Raw genomic sequence first — 16,180 nt, forward strand, 5'->3', positions numbered from 1 at the left:
CTTTGTTTCCTCATTGAACAGGGCACCTTGCCATTTGCAATATATGGAAAAATGAGGAAATACAGTCTACTCCCCCAAAAAGCACATACAAAGGGCTTTGTTTAGACCAGAGATCAACAAACTATGATCCATGGGCCAAATACTGCCCAGCACCTGTTTTTTGTTTGTTATTTTAAATGTATAATTCACTGATTTTTAGTGTATTCACAGAAGTGTGCAACCATCACAACACCGGCGCCTGTTTTTGTAAAGAAAGTTCTCTTTGGGCTGGGCACGGTGGCTCACGCCTGTAATCCCAGCACTTTGGGAGGCCGAGGTGGGCAGATCACCTGAGCTCAGGAGTTCAAGACCAGCCTGGCCAACATGGTGAAACCCTATCTCTACTAAAAAATTGCAAAAGTTAGCAGGCGTGGTGGTGGGCACCTGTAATCCCAGCTACTTGGGAAGCTGAGGCAGGGAGAATTGCTTGAACCCCGGAGGTGGAGGTTGTAGTGAGCCGAGATTGTACCATTGCACTCCAGCCTGGGCAACAGAGCGAGAGACTCTGACTCAAAAAAGAAAGTTTTCTTGGAACATAGCTACTGGCATTCCTGTGTTTTGTATGTGGCTGGTTTTTTGTTTTGAGAGAGAGAGTCTTACTTTGTTATCTAGGCTGGAGTGCAGTGTTATGATCTCGGGTCATTACAACCTCTGCTTCCCAGGTTCAAGTGATTCTCCTGCCTCAGCCTCCCGAGTAGCTGGGGTTACAAGTGTACACCACCATGCCCAGCTAATTTTTGTAATTTTAGTAGAGATGGGGTCCTGCTGTGTTGCTCAGGCTGGTTTCGAACTCCTGGGCTCAAGTGATCTGCCCACTTTGGCCTCCCAAAGTGCTAGGATTAGAGATGTGAGCCACAGCACCTGACCTGTGACTGTTTTCTTACTGTCGTGATAGATGAGGAGTTGCTGCATTGCACAGAGATGCTATATTCATGCAAAGGCTTTACTGACTTCACAAAAAAGTGTTTGTCCCAGGGTTAGTGTGCTAGATCCCTTCCAATCTGTAATTTTAATTTAAAAATGTCTACCCCTGTTTTGAAGGATAAACTCTGTATGCTTGTGCTTATTTTGGAGAAGCCATAAACTTACTTTGTTTTGTACATGAGCAGATGTGGGCGCTATCTCCAACTGTCTTTGCACTTCTGAGTAAGAATCTGATGATTGTGCACAGTGACCTGGCTGTTCACTTCCCTGCCATTCAGTATGCTGTGCTCTACACATTGTATTCTCATTGTACCAGGTACTGTATTTACAAATTTTTCTTAAGAAAAGAACCCCACAAAACATTTTTTTTTAATGTGTAGATTTTAAAGATGTATGTTGATTTGACTTTGGACTTGCTTGCTTTCTTTGATTAAAGATGAAAAGATAATCTATGCTTTGTCTTTCAGGCATGATCACTTTATCTCTAGTAGCCTCAGTTCTTCCTCTCCTTCTTTGTTTGATGGAGCCGTGATTAGCACTGTAACTACGGCTACAAAGAAACATTTCTCAATTATATTAAATCTTCTGGGAATATTACTTAAGAAAGATAACCTTAACCAGGACACGAGGTAACAGATATTATGTAGTATTAACTACTCCTAACTTTATTAATTTGCCTTTATAATTTGAAAATAAGAAATGTGGATTACAAAAAATAAAAAAATGTGGATTACAGAGGTGAGGTAGAGCATTTTCTTTGTTGTCAAACACCTTATAATTTGGTTTTATTAATCTAGGCTTTCTTGTTCTTTCTGAAAAGAAATACATGAACAATCTCAATCCCCCATCCCCAGTGTTTCATAGAAGAATATATATAGATTTTTAATATTCTTTGCTTTCTTTTTTGAGACAGAGTTTTGCTCACTGCACCCTCTGCCTCCCAGGTTCAAGTGATTCACCTGCCTCAGCCTCCCAAGTAGCCGTGATTACAGGTGCCCGCCACCACACCCAGCTAATTTTTGTATTTTTAGTAGAGACGGGGTTTCACCATGTTGTTGGCCAGGCTGGTCTTGAACTCCTGACCTCAGGTGAGCCACCGCGCCCGGCCTCTTTGCTCTTATCATGCTGCGTTGGGAGGTTTTCTTAAAAGGCACACAACAATTTTGAAAGTAATTTGTATAGTTTCATTTTTTATTGTTTGAGATGTTTGAAAAACCAAGAGAAAACCAGTGTAAGAAGACTAAACTTTTAAAGTTTGTTTTTGTTTTTTTTTTTTTTTTAATGTACAATTAACTGTATATTTTGTGTTTCAGGAAACTGTTAATGACTTGGGCTTTGGAAGTAGCTGTTTTAATGAAGAAGTCCGAAACATATGCACCTTTATTCTCTCTTCCATCTTTCCATAAATTTTGCAAAGGCCTTTTAGCCAACAGTAAGACTCTGTTTTTTTTTCTGTTTTGTTTATCAATCCTTAAAAGGGTCTTTGGTAATGGGAGATGGTCATCAATCAAACTCTTTTCCTGACCTGAAGATGTATAATCCTCATTTTAATGACAGATATACAGTCTTGATGTTTTTTCATTCTTAGTATTAGAAAAATGTTTTTGAAGTGATTGTCACATATTTAAGCTTATGTGAATGTTTATAGTTTGCATATACTTTTACATTTTCTCTCAGAAAAGGTTTGTGTGATGACCAGTCAGTTACATTTCGTGGGTTTTGTTGAATGTATCATTTTTCCAAATGTGACAGTCAGTGAGGGTTCTGGACAAGAACGGTGCCTAGTCTATAGTAGGTACTCACTCTTTGTTGAATGAATGAATGGATTCAGATAATTATGACAAACTGGGATATAATTTCTTTTGGCCAGCTGAAAGTAACTGTCTTTTAATGTTTAATAGCTCTCGTTGAAGATGTGAATATCTGTCTGCAGGCATGCAGCAGTCTACATGCTCTGTCCTCTTCCTTGCCAGATGATCTTTTACAGAGGTATGGAATTAAGATCATGTCTTTTGACACTAACCCTAATAACCTGGAAATGTTAACACACCTGCTTTGTCTGTTTCGTTCTTTCATAGATGTGTTGATGTTTGCCGTGTTCAACTAGTGCACAGTGGAACTCGTATTCGACAAGCATTTGGAAAACTGTTGAAATCAATTCCTTTAGATGTTGTCCTAAGGTATAACAGTTGTTTTGGAGCAAAGATGTTCTGTTATATTTACAGCCTCTAGTGGTTGTCTACTTTAGGAGAAGACAAATCACCTGTTAGAACATTGATGACACATCTTTTATGGCCCTGCTTGTCAGTGATTGAAGTGATGTCAAATAATCCAATTTTGCAGGTCTGCAAGAAAATTAAAAATTTTTAATGAGCTTTATAGGCTCACAATAATGAGTATAGAATAGCTCATATAGTGCCAGAATGTGTTTCTTAGTAGCTCAGATATTTGAAAAACTAAACAGTAATCTTTTACTGTTTTTGATCAAGTTGATTTGGGAGCTTTAAGAGCCTAAAATTGATCCTTTTGTAATACATAAGCAGAATGATTGGGTTTTTATGTTCATATGTTTGATATGCCTCCCTCAAATCCTCTTATGATGTCGGCACATTACCTAACTGAGGTGAATAAAAAAAGGATCTAAAGTTGTAATCGCATCTCTATCCATTTTAAAGTCTCCAGTTTACTATATTTTTACCTCCAGTGAGTTAATAAGTAAATAATCCGCTTACAGTATGTGCTAACCTTTTAAGCTAAAATATTTTGCATAACAACAACTTTATTTTCTGTCTACAGCAATAACAATCACACAGAAATTCAAGAAATTTCTTTAGCATTAAGAAGTCACATGAGTAAAGCACCAAGTAACACATTCCACCCCCAAGATTTCTCTGATGTTATTAGTTTTATTTTGTATGGGAACTCTCATAGAACAGGGTAAGGCATTTCTTTGACTGTTTTACCTGGGAAACATAATTTTAAGATTCCCTTGACTTTACCTGCAGTTTTGAAGAGAAAATATGTTTGGGGGTGGCAGAGTATCAAATAACATTCTTCTCATATGGGTTATTTTAGTTTTCATCAATAGGAAAATTGCTTTGAAGATAGCATCTGTAGATACAAAAATGGGCTTTGAAATTGAGTAATGAAATGTGGTTAACAGTTAACTGATGTGATGTCATTAACACTTTGGGGAATGGGGTGGGGGTGGAGATACTCTAGAAATGCTTAGTTGCATTGAATGAGTTTCATTCCTGACTGGCATGAGCCATTTACCCTAATCATCCTTACACACTGTACCTCATCCTGTTAATTATAAAAGACCCCAAAATGAGAGGGGGGATATAATGCTTCTCAATTTCATAGGTTTTGCCTATTTTGGAGTAGGGAAAATTACAGTTTTATTCCCATTTCCCTTGCATTTTTTTTTTCATTATTAAAATGAAGTTGTCATTGTCTTTTAAATATGAAACTACTTTTCCCAGGAAGGACAATTGGTTAGAAAGACTGTTCTATAGCTGCCAGAGACTGGATAAGCGTGACCAGTCAACAATTCCACGCAATCTCCTGAAGACAGATGCTGTCCTTTGGCAGTGGGCCATATGGGAAGCTGCACAATTCACTGTTCTTTCTAAGCTGAGAACCCCACTGGGCAGAGCTCAAGACACCTTCCAGACAATTGAAGGTAACTCACTCAAGCTTTGTGATGTGAATACTTTCAAAGCTTTATTAAGAAATAATGGATTTTTAAATCTATGTTAAAGATTTGAGAATATATGATTTTTTTGAAAAAAAAAAAGGTCAGTAATTTTCAGGTATGTTTGTTAGAGTAAGCTTTCATTGAATAATTGCATTGGAAATATGTTTTTTTCCCAAAACTTATGGGAGTCGAGTGGGAAAAATATTTTTTTTCCCTAAAGTGAAAGATCTTTCATGTTGGGATTTTTTTATTTTTAAATGACGGATAGACAGAGGATACTTGATAAATGTGAATTTGTCATAAAAAATTCACACTTCTTCTAGAAACTTTTAAGATTTTTAAAAATTCAGAATGTTGTCTTTGCTTTCAGGTATCATTCGGAGTCTCGCAGCTCACACATTAAACCCTGATCAAGATGTTAGTCAGTGGACAACTGCAGACAATGATGAAGGCCATGGTAACAACCAGCTTAGGCTTGTTCTTCTTCTGCAGTATCTGGAAAATCTGGAGAAATTAATGTATAATGCATATGAGGGATGTGCTAATGCATTAACATCACCTCCCAAGGTTGGTTTCTGTGAGACAGTGTTGTTTTATAGCAGTTTAATGGTCACAGCTGGCAGTATGTGCAGAGCTGAAATTACAATAGACTTATGTATTTGGTTTATATATAGGTGAGACATCCTTACCTATAAATTGAACCAGTCCTGAGCTTTTCTTTCTCTTATCATAAAGGTCATTAGAACTTTTTTCTATACCAATCGCCAAACTTGTCAGGACTGGCTAACGCGGATCCGACTCTCCATCATGAGGGTAGGATTGTTGGCAGGCCAGCCTGCAGTGACAGTGAGACATGGCTTTGACTTGCTTACAGAGATGAAAACAACCAACCTATCTCAGGTAAAGTGATGTGTTTGGAATTCATTTTACATCTGTTAATAAGAAAACATGGTTTAATTCCTTTGGTGTGATTTAATCTATGGATAAAGTAAGTTAAAGCTTGGATTCATTTTCAAAGGTTTTGATCCTGTATTTTGTAAAAGCAACAACTGCCAGAGTTACCTGTTTTATTCATGTTGAAACAATGTTAGAATGTTAAAATAATGTTCATGTTTTTGTTCATGTTAAAACAATGTTCATGTTAGAACACGTTAAAACTATATTTCTTATGTGCAAAGTTTAGAACTTTAAAGGTAATTCTAAAAATATGTTTATGGGAGAAATCTTTTGTTTTTTTTGGAGGCACGGTTTCACTCTATCGCCCAGGCTGGAGTGCAGTTGTGCGATCTCGGCTCACTGCAACCTCCGCCTCTCGGGTTCAAGCGATTCTCTTGCCTCAGTCCCTGGGATTACAGGCACCCGCCACCATACCCGGTTAAGTTTTGTATTTTTAGTAGAGACAGGGTTTCACCATATTGGCCAGGCTGATCTCGAACTCCTCCTGACTGCAAGTGGTCCGTACACCTCGGCCTTCCAAAGTGCTGGAATTAGAGGCATGAGCCATTGCACCTGGCCAGGAGAAATTGTTTTTATAACGTATGACAAATGCTTGGGTAATTCCTGGCTTGAAAGAGGGCTTATAATAAATAACTGGAATCCAAAAATAACAAAATGTTTAGCAATTCAGGTAATGTCAAGCAGTATTCAAACACATGAAGTTAGTCATTCTTTAATTCCTGTTATTTATATTTAATTTTTGCTTTCTTTTTACTCCATGTGTTATTCCTACAGAGGTCACAGGTTAAATGTTTGGGTAATTTTGGGATGGGGGTACAAACATCCATGTGCTGCTAAGGTTCTGTTAGTCACCCTTTGTGGCTATTTTATATGTAACATTTTAAAGAATTTTGAGCTAAATAATGTGAAAATTGTGCAGATAATTGTTAAATACCTTTGGTTTTAAGCAGGCACAGACTGTGATCAGTTGTAAATTTTATAGGGATTTATGTTTTGATGGTATTGGATGACTTAATTTTTCTGAATGGGTTTTCAGGGGAATGAATTGGAAGTAACCATTATGATGGTGGTAGAAGCACTATGTGAACTTCATTGTCCTGAAGCTATACAGGGAATTGCTGTCTGGTCATCATCTATTGTTGGAAAAAATCTTCTGTGGATTAACTCAGTGGCTCAACAGGCTGAAGGGAGGTAGGTTGGAAGGAAGGAAATGGGTGATAGAATTACTTTATGTTTAAATTCTTTGTATTACTCACTGACATTGTAGCCAAATCTTAAAACAGCTTTGTTTGCTTTCAGCAATTGAAACTTGCTATAAATCACTTCACCAAGAGGTATCTTCAGTTGTTCTTTAGTTAGCAATACTTGAGTGCCTTTCTTACTTAAGAATTAGTGGGAAATCACACTGTGAAACAAGACCTGTCAGTTGTTTTATAAATGCTTTTGAACTTGATCCCTAGTTGAGCTCCTTTCCCCTCAGAGTCTGATACAAATTACCCTTTATTGTCAGAGTATTTGCCCATTAGTCCTCTGAACTCTACATTCGGACTCATTGCTTCCTCCAGGTTGAGGAGCTTGTTCTGTATCCATTTATGTTAGTTTAATGAAATCTTGCAAATTTGGGAAAATAAAAGAACTGCGCATACTTCCATATATTTGTGGTAACTTCTGGTGTGTGTGCTTTTGTAGTTCCATATTTCCACATCCATATGCTTTTGTAATTCTTTTTTCTTTCGTGTCGTTTTCTCCACTCTTCACCAAAACAGCAGCGTACGTAGGCACATGGTTTTATGATCTCCTTTTCACACTCAGTATTTAAAAAAAATATTTGCCATGTTAGGCTGGGGGCGGTGGCTCACATCTGTAATCCCAGCGCTTTGGGAGGCCGATGTGGGCGAATCACCTGAGGTCAGGAGTTTGAGACCAGCCTAACGTGGTGAAACCCCGTCTCTACTAAAAGTACAAAAAAAATTAGCGGGGTGTGGTGGCACATGCCTGTAATCCCAGGTACTTGGGAGACTGAGGCAGGAGAATCGGTTGAACCCGGGAGGCGGAGGTTGCAGTGAGCCCGGGTTGTCCCACTGCTCTCCAGCCTGGGCAACAAGAGTGAGACTCTGTCCCAAAAAACAAAACAAAACAAACAAACAAAAAAATTGCCATCTTAAATATTCTACAATGTTATTTTTAATGAAGATTTGTATTTATGAGTATGCCATAATTTAATATTTCTTACTGTTGGACATTAAGGTTGTTTCCGATATTTTTTTACTAACTTAATGCACCATAGCACTTAAAATCTTTGCTTATATTTCTGATTACTTTCTTGGAATCCACACAAACTGATTTACTAGAAGAAAGACTGCCAAACCATAAGTCTTATGATATATTCTATTGCTAAGTTACTCTACAGAAAAGATGGCTGCAGTTTATACCCTTAATAATAGAGTACCCCCTTCCCGTCACCTTTGTGGATACTGACAGTCACTGAGAAGGAAGAATGCTGCCACCACCATCAGTGAAAATAGTTATTGTAGTTTACATTTCTATATTTATTAATGACTAATAGTAGAAGTTGCCCCATATAGTGACCTTTTGTGATTCTTTTAAAACATGGATCATGTCTTCATGGCCTCTCAATTTTTCTTGTGTTAATCTGTGAAATTTTATTAAATACTGAGATTGTTGATGCTATCCAATTTCTTGATTTATAATTTGTTTTTAATGTTTAATGTTGTGTTTCAGCATTATGCATCTAGATCTGTTACTTGTGCATCTTTTCTTGCATTTTATCCTTCTGCAAAGCCTTTCCACACACTGACATCAGTTACTTATCAATATTTTCCACTAGTTCTTTTATACTGTCTTACATTTTTTTAAAAAAAATTTAACGAATTTTAAATTTACTTTCATAGTTGTAAGGAAGACATCAAACCTCCCCCCACCATAGTCAACTCACTGTTTTAGCTCAATTTATTCTTGCACCATTTTTGAGGCATAGGGCGGAAACGAGATATGTGTGTTTAAAATAAGACTCCTTTGGGGCTGGGTGCGATGGCTCATGCCTGAACTCCTGGTACTTGGGGAGACTGAGGTGAATGGATCGCTTGAGCCCAGGAGTTTGAGACCACCCTGGCCAACATAGCAAAACCTTATTTTAGCTGGGTGTGGTGGTGGGCACCTATATTCCCAGCTACTTGGGAGGCTGAGGTTGGAGGATTGCATGAGCCTGGGAGGGCAAGGCTACAGCGAGCCATGATCATGCCACTGCCCTCCAGCCTGGGTGACACTAAGATTCTGTCTCAAAAAATAAGTAAGTAAGTAAAGGCCAGGCGTGGTGACTTACGCCTGTAATCCCAGCATTTTGGGAGGCCGAGGCGGGTGGATCACCTGAGGTCGGGAGTTCAAGACCAACCTGGCCAACATGGTGAAACCGTGTCTCTACTAAAAATACAAAAAAATTAACTGGGCGTGATGGTGAGTGCCTGTAATCCCAGCTACTCAGGAGGCTGAGGCAGGAGAATCGCTTGTACCCGGGAGGCAGAGGTTGCAGTGAGCTGAGATAGTGCCGTTGCACTCCAGCCTGGGCAAGAAGAGCAAAACTCTGTCTCAAAACAAACAAACAAACAAACAAACAACAAAAAAGTAAGTAAATAAATAAGACTGCTTCAATTTGCTTTTCAGGTTTGAAAAGGCCTCTGTGGAGTACCAGGAACACCTGTGTGCTATGACAGGTGTTGATTGCTGCATTTCCAGCTTTGACAAATCGGTGCTCACCTTAGCCAATGCTGGGCGTAACAGTGCCAGCCCGAAACATTCTCTGAATGGTGAGTGTTCAGTATTTTTAAATAAAGCAAAAGTTATAGGAATATATTTTGTACTGATGATCTTACTTTATGTTTTTGGGTTTCTGTGCTCTTTGAAATATTTCTAATTGATCTGAATCTCTCTCTTATTTTGTAACATACTTTCAGGTGAATCCAGAAAAACTGTGCTGTCCAAACCGACTGACTCTTCCCCTGAGGTTATAAATTATTTAGGAAATAAAGCATGTGAGTGCTACATCTCAATTGCCGATTGGGCTGCTGTGCAGGAATGGCAGAACGCTATCCATGACTTGAAAAAGAGTACCAGTAGCACTTCCCTCAACCTGAAAGCTGACTTCAACTATATAAAGTAAGGCTTTCTTTTTCCAATTATAAAACGAGTTTCCAAAAACTATGATTTTTTCATATGGCAAAAAAATATTAAAATTGATCATATGTAGTAATACAAAATGGTTATATTTCTAACTTACTGCCATTATGAAAGTGACAACAGGGAACTGACGTCAGAGGCGAGGAAGGTATTTGTATAATGGGAAAACAGACTGCTGAGATAGTCATTTGGTATTAATTCTCAGAACCTGTCATTCTAAAACCTTAATACAATTATGCAAATGTATACATTATACAAAGATTATGCCAGAGTGAATATAAAGAAAAATTTATACTGCTTTAGAAAGAATCACATTTGATAGCTTTGTTTCTAAATGAGGTCTGAATATATCAAAAACATTTATTCTAATAAGGACAGAGTTTGTGAACATCTGTAAATTAATCCTCTCATTCCTCTGTGCTTTTATGAATTCTGTAATTCAAAACTGAGCACTCACTCTGTTGCAGACACTTGGCTGGGAAGATAAAGGTCATTAGACTTTGTCTGATACCCTTGCCTTCTACTGCTAAATGGGTTAATGTGTAATTGCTTCATTGAGCATGTACTGTGACCCAGGCAGCACATAAAACAGACACAAATTCCAACTTTTTAAAGCAAAGATTAGATAAAGAATATTGATAGAAGGATTAATTGGACCTCACTCACCTTTTCTATGCCATAAGGAAAGCAGTTAGGTAAAGCTGACCTTGGGAGGGAAGACACAAGGTCAAGTCATGCCCATCAGGATGCCCTTTGGGCCCAGACCTAATGTGAGAACATGGGCTTGGAGTGTTCTGGAAATAGCTGGGAGGCCTATGTGGTTAGGAGCGCCTTGAACAGTGGGATACAAGGGCAGAGAAATAGTTGAGAACTGAGAAAAGAACTTTGGCTGTTATTCTAGTAAGACTGACAGTTTCAGGTGGGATTTGAACAGAGATGTGTTGGGATCTGACTTGGTGGTTCATTCTGCTATGGTGAAAAGACTGGAGGTGGGGGGCAAATGTGGAAGCATGGAGACCATTAATTTGTGAGGGCAGTGGTAGAGGGAAAAGAAACAATGCTATTAACTGGAGTAGGAGCACACAGAGAACAAGCCATGTTTTAAGATTTCTAAAGAAATGTGCAGATGAGATTTTTGGGTAAGCTATTAAGAATTGGATTTGGAACTAAGGAGAAAATCTAAGCTCGAGAGATTTGCAGATCATTAGCACACAGAAAAGGCCCTTTTTCCTTTTTAGTCTCTATACTCTAGAGCCTTTGTAAGCCACCAAACCAGAGAGAAGCCTCTGGAGAATAGTGAGTGAAGATGAAGGAAGGCCTGGATCAGAATCCTAGTTTAGCATTTTTGTGAAAGGATAGCAGAGGAAGCCATTCAAAAAAACACAGGTACATTGAGGAGGGAAGTGTCCTAGATATAGGACATCTAGATGGGAGTAGTCAGGCTTGTCAGATGCTCTAGGGATTATGAGGAAAAAGAGTTTTGTAGAGAGACAGAAGAAGCTAGATTGAATAGTATTGAGTGGTAGAGACATTTGAAAATGAAAAGCTTGAGGTAAGTTATTTGGTCAGTGAGTTTTTCTTTAAGTCGAGGATAGGAAGCTGTTGCTGGAGGGAAATATTAGATGTTTATTTTAAATATTGGAGAGATTATGTTCTTTTGGTCAAGGGGAAGGAGCCACTGGAAAGCAGAGGTTGAAGAAACGGGAGAAAGAACTGATAGATTAACTGGACCTCACCTTTTCTGTGCCTCAAGGAAAGCAATCAAAGTTAGAGTAGACAGAATTTGGGCAGTATGTGGTGGATTGGGGGTAGGGGTAGAGGAAATTAAAGCCTGTGTTTTTTGTTTGTTTGTTTGTTTTTCTGAGGACTCAGTCATTAGCTGAAAGCATAGGGCATTGTAGAGCATAGTGGGGACTTGGGGAACCTGCCACTGCAGAGGACTTTAGGACCTTTTAATGGCAGAAATGATTAATGTGTTGGCATCAGTTCATCATGCCCAGTACTCAAGGCTCCCCGAGAAGCCAGTGGTTGTACTGATCTAGGTAGAATCAGGCACAGGATAAGTCAGCTGATGTGCCTTTCCAGCACTGGCCTCAGGCTGAGTTACAAGGAAAGTGACACAGTGAGAGGGACAGGCAAAGATGGAAAAGAGAGAGAGTGAGAAACAGTGTCTTCCTCCTGGGTGGAGAGCCCCTGTCATGAAAATGGGGACAGGGTGAGGGATCTGAAAGGAACAACACAGAGCTGGGAGGATGAGGCCTGTCTTCCTGGCGTTGATGCTGCAGGACTACAGGAAAGAATTTCAGAGGTGTCATTATTTTTCATATAAGCAGATGAAAGAGAAGAATTCTTTGAAAAAAAGAGAAGTAGGTGAGAAAGGGAGAGACAAAGTGATGCCAGCAGTGATAGAAGCCAGGACTGAGATACAAGACTGTGATGCTGGGAGAGCTGCAAGGGCTCATGCTGTAGGTGAGGAGTGAGGCTGCACAGGGAGCTCACCGGCAGCTTGGAGAGAACTGGGTGTCAAAGTTGTCCTGCAGAGGTCTACTGTCAGTGTGTTAGGCTCTGAGGAGAACAGGGTGCAACACACGAAAATAGGAAGGAGACACAGGGGTGAGTCAACTCCACTGAAAGCTTGTAGCTGTGACTTTCTGGTTTGCCACTCCAGTTTGAGTACTAATTAAATGGTAGTCACATCTTCAACATAAAAACCAAAATAGTGGCATCCTCGTGGAAGGAATTTTGTCAGAAAAATGCTCTGTACTTTGCTGTCTTCCTAGAATTTGTTCTGTTTTTGTTTTTGTTTTTTTTTAATGGTTCCACGGCTGCGAATACAAGCTAACGATTTTTAAATTACAGATCATTAAGCAGCTTTGAGTCTGGAAAATTTGTTGAATGTACCGAGCAATTAGAATTGTTACCAGGAGAAAATATCAATCTACTTGCTGGAGGATCAAAAGAAAAAATAGGTATTTGAGAAAATAGTTTTAAAATTATTTTAATGGACAAGTTGCTCAGAATGTTTGGCTTAGTATTATTTTACTGGAAAATCTGGAAGTTATTTTACATTTTTTGGGGGGGCAGAATCCCAAGTGAAGCAACAAATTTAGGGCTGCCCTATTTATGTTTGATTTGGGAAATGAAAAGCAGTTAAAATTAAGTCAAATAAAAAAAATGGCCACCTTAATACTTTGAGATTTATCTAGCTGTTTTGTTTGACAAAGGACAAAGTAGTGTTTCAGCTAAATATTTTTCTTGGCTTTCATCTTGATGTGGCTCATTAATTAGGTTCTTTATCACAAATGGAACACTTTATAAAATGTTATTAAAACGTTTAATGAATATTCTGGATTGAGCAAGATTTGCTAATGCAAGTCTAGATTTGTCCCCTTAAATAGTAGATTGACTTACCAATTTTCTTTTTTTTTGAGACAGAGTCTCACTCTGTCACCCAGGCTGGAGTGCAGTGGCGCGATCTCAGCTCACTGCAACCTCTGCCCTCCAAGTTCAAGCGATTCTCCTGCCTCAGCCTCCTAAGTAGCTGGGATTACAGGTGCCTGCCTCTGTGCCCAGATAATTTTTTGTATTTTTAGTAGAGACGGGGTTTCACCATCTTGGCCAGGCTGGTCTTGAACTCCTGACCTTGTGATCCACCCACCTTGGCCTCCCAAAGTGCTGGGATTACAGGCGTGAGCCACCAAGCCTGGCCTCGACTTACTGATTTTTGAGCCTTTGAAGGCAACTGCTTTTTAGGTGTCTGAGGTACAGTAATTTTATATGAAGTAGTGATTTTTATATAGTTCTCAGTAATGCTTATAGTGTTTAACTGCCTTAAATATTAAAGGAGCTATTCATTGGTGATTATTTTTTAATAATGCCAAATATAAATCAAAATTTATAATAAAAGCACATTAACTTAATGACATTTTATTTAACTTCTGTAGACATGAAAAAACTGCTTCCTAACATGTTAAGTCCAGATCCAAGGGAACTTCAGAAATCCATTGAGGTTCAATTGTTAAGAAGTTCTGTTTGTTTGGCAACTGCTTTAAACCCGATAGAACAAGATCAGAAGTGGCAGTCTATAACTGAGTAAGTTTACTCTTATGGAGGTAAATGTACATTGTGTATATCATGTGATAAACATACATTGGGTGAAGAGGGCTGGAAGGAGAGTTACTAAATTACTAAATACTAGTGCTAATAGCTTCATTTTAGTTGTAGAAGTCATATGATACATGAATGCTGCTTGCCAACATAAACTGAGGTTGAAATGAAATAAAATGTAAAAGTCCCCAAAAGCAAATGACTTGCTAATACCATCTTATTATAGAGCAGGCTGCTCCTCTTACTTCCCCCTAACTTTGGATATCCGTTTGATAGCATGTTATCAATTGCTTTATTTTTTGAGTGGTTATGAATTGTAATTTTCATTAATCAACAGTAAATATTTTGTTTCAGAAATGTGGTAAAGTATTTGAAACAAACATCCCGCATCTCTATTGGACCTCTGAGACTTTCTACTTTAACAGTTTCACAGTCTTTGCCAGTTCTAAGTACCTTGCAGCTGTATTGCTCATCTGCTTTGGAGAACACAGTTTCTAATAGACTTTCAACAGAGGTCTGTATATTTTTACAAGCACATTCTTATGACTATTAATGGCCATTACTGTAGAACAAAGACCTTATTTTTTGAGTTTTTTGATACAGGATTTGTGGTTGGACAAGCTAGTAAATCCAGAGTCTAACATGCTGTTTTCAGGCAGTCTTTCATTTGGGAAGTACATGGGGCAGATGGAAGAACCTGAGATAATCTCAAGGATGGCAAATTGCTCAATTTTTTTTTTTCTATTTTTCGGGTGGGAGGTGGTGTATGTAAAGACGGTTCCTTTAGGTGGATTACGTAAATTTTAGATTTGCTGCAAACAAAGATCTCTCCTCATCCCAAATGGGGTAAAGTTCAACCAGAGATGGGGGCTTCCGAACAAATGATGATCTTTGAGAACCTCATTATAAAGCATTAGTTGTAATGTTTTTCTGCAATTTAGCAGTCTGCTTTATAGTAAATGTGCTGTGATTTTTTTTTTTTTTTGTAATGTGCTTTATTGATAAATTAGACTTCATATTCTGAAGAAGGTTTCCCTTCAAAACAAAAGGCTTTCTCTTACTGTGTGCTTGCCTCTTATAAGTAGAAGATAAATGATGTAAGGGTATAGTGTAATGGCCGGGCGCGGTGGCTCAAGCCTGTAATCCGAGCACTTTGGGAGGCCGAGACGGGCGGATCACGAGGTCAGGAGATCGAGACCACCCTGGCTAACACGGTGAAACCCTGTCTCTATTAAGAAATACAAAAAACTAGCCGGGCGAGGTGGCGGGCGCCTGTAGTCCCAGCTACTCGGGAGGCTGAGGCCGGAGAATGGCGTGAACCCGGGAGGCGGAGCTTGCAGTGAGCTGAGATCCGGCCACTGCACTCCAGCCTGGGTGACAGAGCGAGACTCCGTCTCAAAAAAAAAAAAAGCTACTGTAATCAGTCTGAAGTAGCCAAACTATATTGCAGTCTTGGACTTAAGACTTGCTATGTATCTGCAGACATATGAAGAGCCTGTTTTATGTTAAGTAATTTTGGTTTTTCTCTGGCAGGACTGTCTTATTCCACTCTTCAGTGAAGCTTTACGTTCATGTAAACAGCATGATGTAAGGCCATGGATGCAGGCGTTAAGGTATACTATGTACCAGAATCGGTTGTTGGAGAAAATTAAAGGTAAGTGGTTTTTTTTTTTTTTAAGAGAAAATTAAAGGGGTGTGTGTGTGGTTTTTTTTTTTTTAATTTTGCTTTATGGAGGTATATGTTACACATTCTAAGTGTATGGTTTGATGAGTTCTAACATGTCTTCACTTGTGTGACCACCAATACGATCAAGATACAGAACACCGTCTTAGCCCAGAAGGTTCCCTTGTGGTCATCTCTTCATTTGCCCTGTCAGCAGTTACTGATTTGCTTTCTGTCACTATAAATTAGACTTGTCTTTACTAAAGTTTCATGTATGTGAAATCATAACATGTTCTCTTGTGTTTGGCTTCTCTTTGGCATGATATTTTTAAGTTTCACCCATATTGCATGTATCAGGAATACAATCCTTTTTATTATTGAGTAGTATTCTTTTATATATATATATACCACAGTTTATTTCTCCCTTCATCCTTTGATAGATTTTGGGGTTTTTTCACATTGGGCTATTAAGTATAAACCTGCTCTCAACATTCATGTGCAAGTCTTTTGAGTGGATGTATATTTATGTTTCTCTTGAGTGAATACGCCTTGTTGCGTCACGTGGCTTAACTTGAAAAAATTTTAATCACTGTGGT

At 38.7% G+C, this 16,180-nt stretch overlaps 1 protein-coding gene and 1 non-coding gene across 2 annotated transcripts in view; both read left to right on the forward strand.

Moving 5' to 3' along the window:
* Positions 1–16,180, forward strand: part of LOC112613721 (serine/threonine-protein kinase SMG1) — an 86,851-nt gene that overhangs the window by 54,556 nt on the left and 16,115 nt on the right. Inside the window, exons 14-29 of the mRNA XM_025369454.1 lie at positions 1,149–1,279; positions 1,431–1,592; positions 2,277–2,395; positions 2,865–2,952; positions 3,042–3,143; positions 3,760–3,900; positions 4,449–4,648; positions 5,034–5,230; positions 5,399–5,563; positions 6,657–6,811; positions 9,302–9,444; positions 9,592–9,793; positions 12,674–12,783; positions 13,759–13,906; positions 14,276–14,435; positions 15,455–15,575. Of these exons, the coding sequence (XP_025225239.1) occupies positions 1,149–1,279; positions 1,431–1,592; positions 2,277–2,395; positions 2,865–2,952; positions 3,042–3,143; positions 3,760–3,900; positions 4,449–4,648; positions 5,034–5,230; positions 5,399–5,563; positions 6,657–6,811; positions 9,302–9,444; positions 9,592–9,793; positions 12,674–12,783; positions 13,759–13,906; positions 14,276–14,435; positions 15,455–15,575 (2,344 nt within the window). The remainder of the gene's footprint in view (positions 1–1,148; positions 1,280–1,430; positions 1,593–2,276; positions 2,396–2,864; positions 2,953–3,041; positions 3,144–3,759; positions 3,901–4,448; positions 4,649–5,033; positions 5,231–5,398; positions 5,564–6,656; positions 6,812–9,301; positions 9,445–9,591; positions 9,794–12,673; positions 12,784–13,758; positions 13,907–14,275; positions 14,436–15,454; positions 15,576–16,180) is intronic.
* Positions 3,484–3,587, forward strand: LOC112614895. The gene has a single exon (XR_003117196.1). It is a non-coding gene; the product is annotated as a small nucleolar RNA U13 (small nucleolar RNA).

This window comes from Theropithecus gelada, chromosome 20 (assembly GCF_003255815.1).
Source record: "Theropithecus gelada isolate Dixy chromosome 20, Tgel_1.0, whole genome shotgun sequence".
Classification (NCBI taxonomy): domain Eukaryota; kingdom Metazoa; phylum Chordata; class Mammalia; order Primates; family Cercopithecidae; genus Theropithecus; species Theropithecus gelada.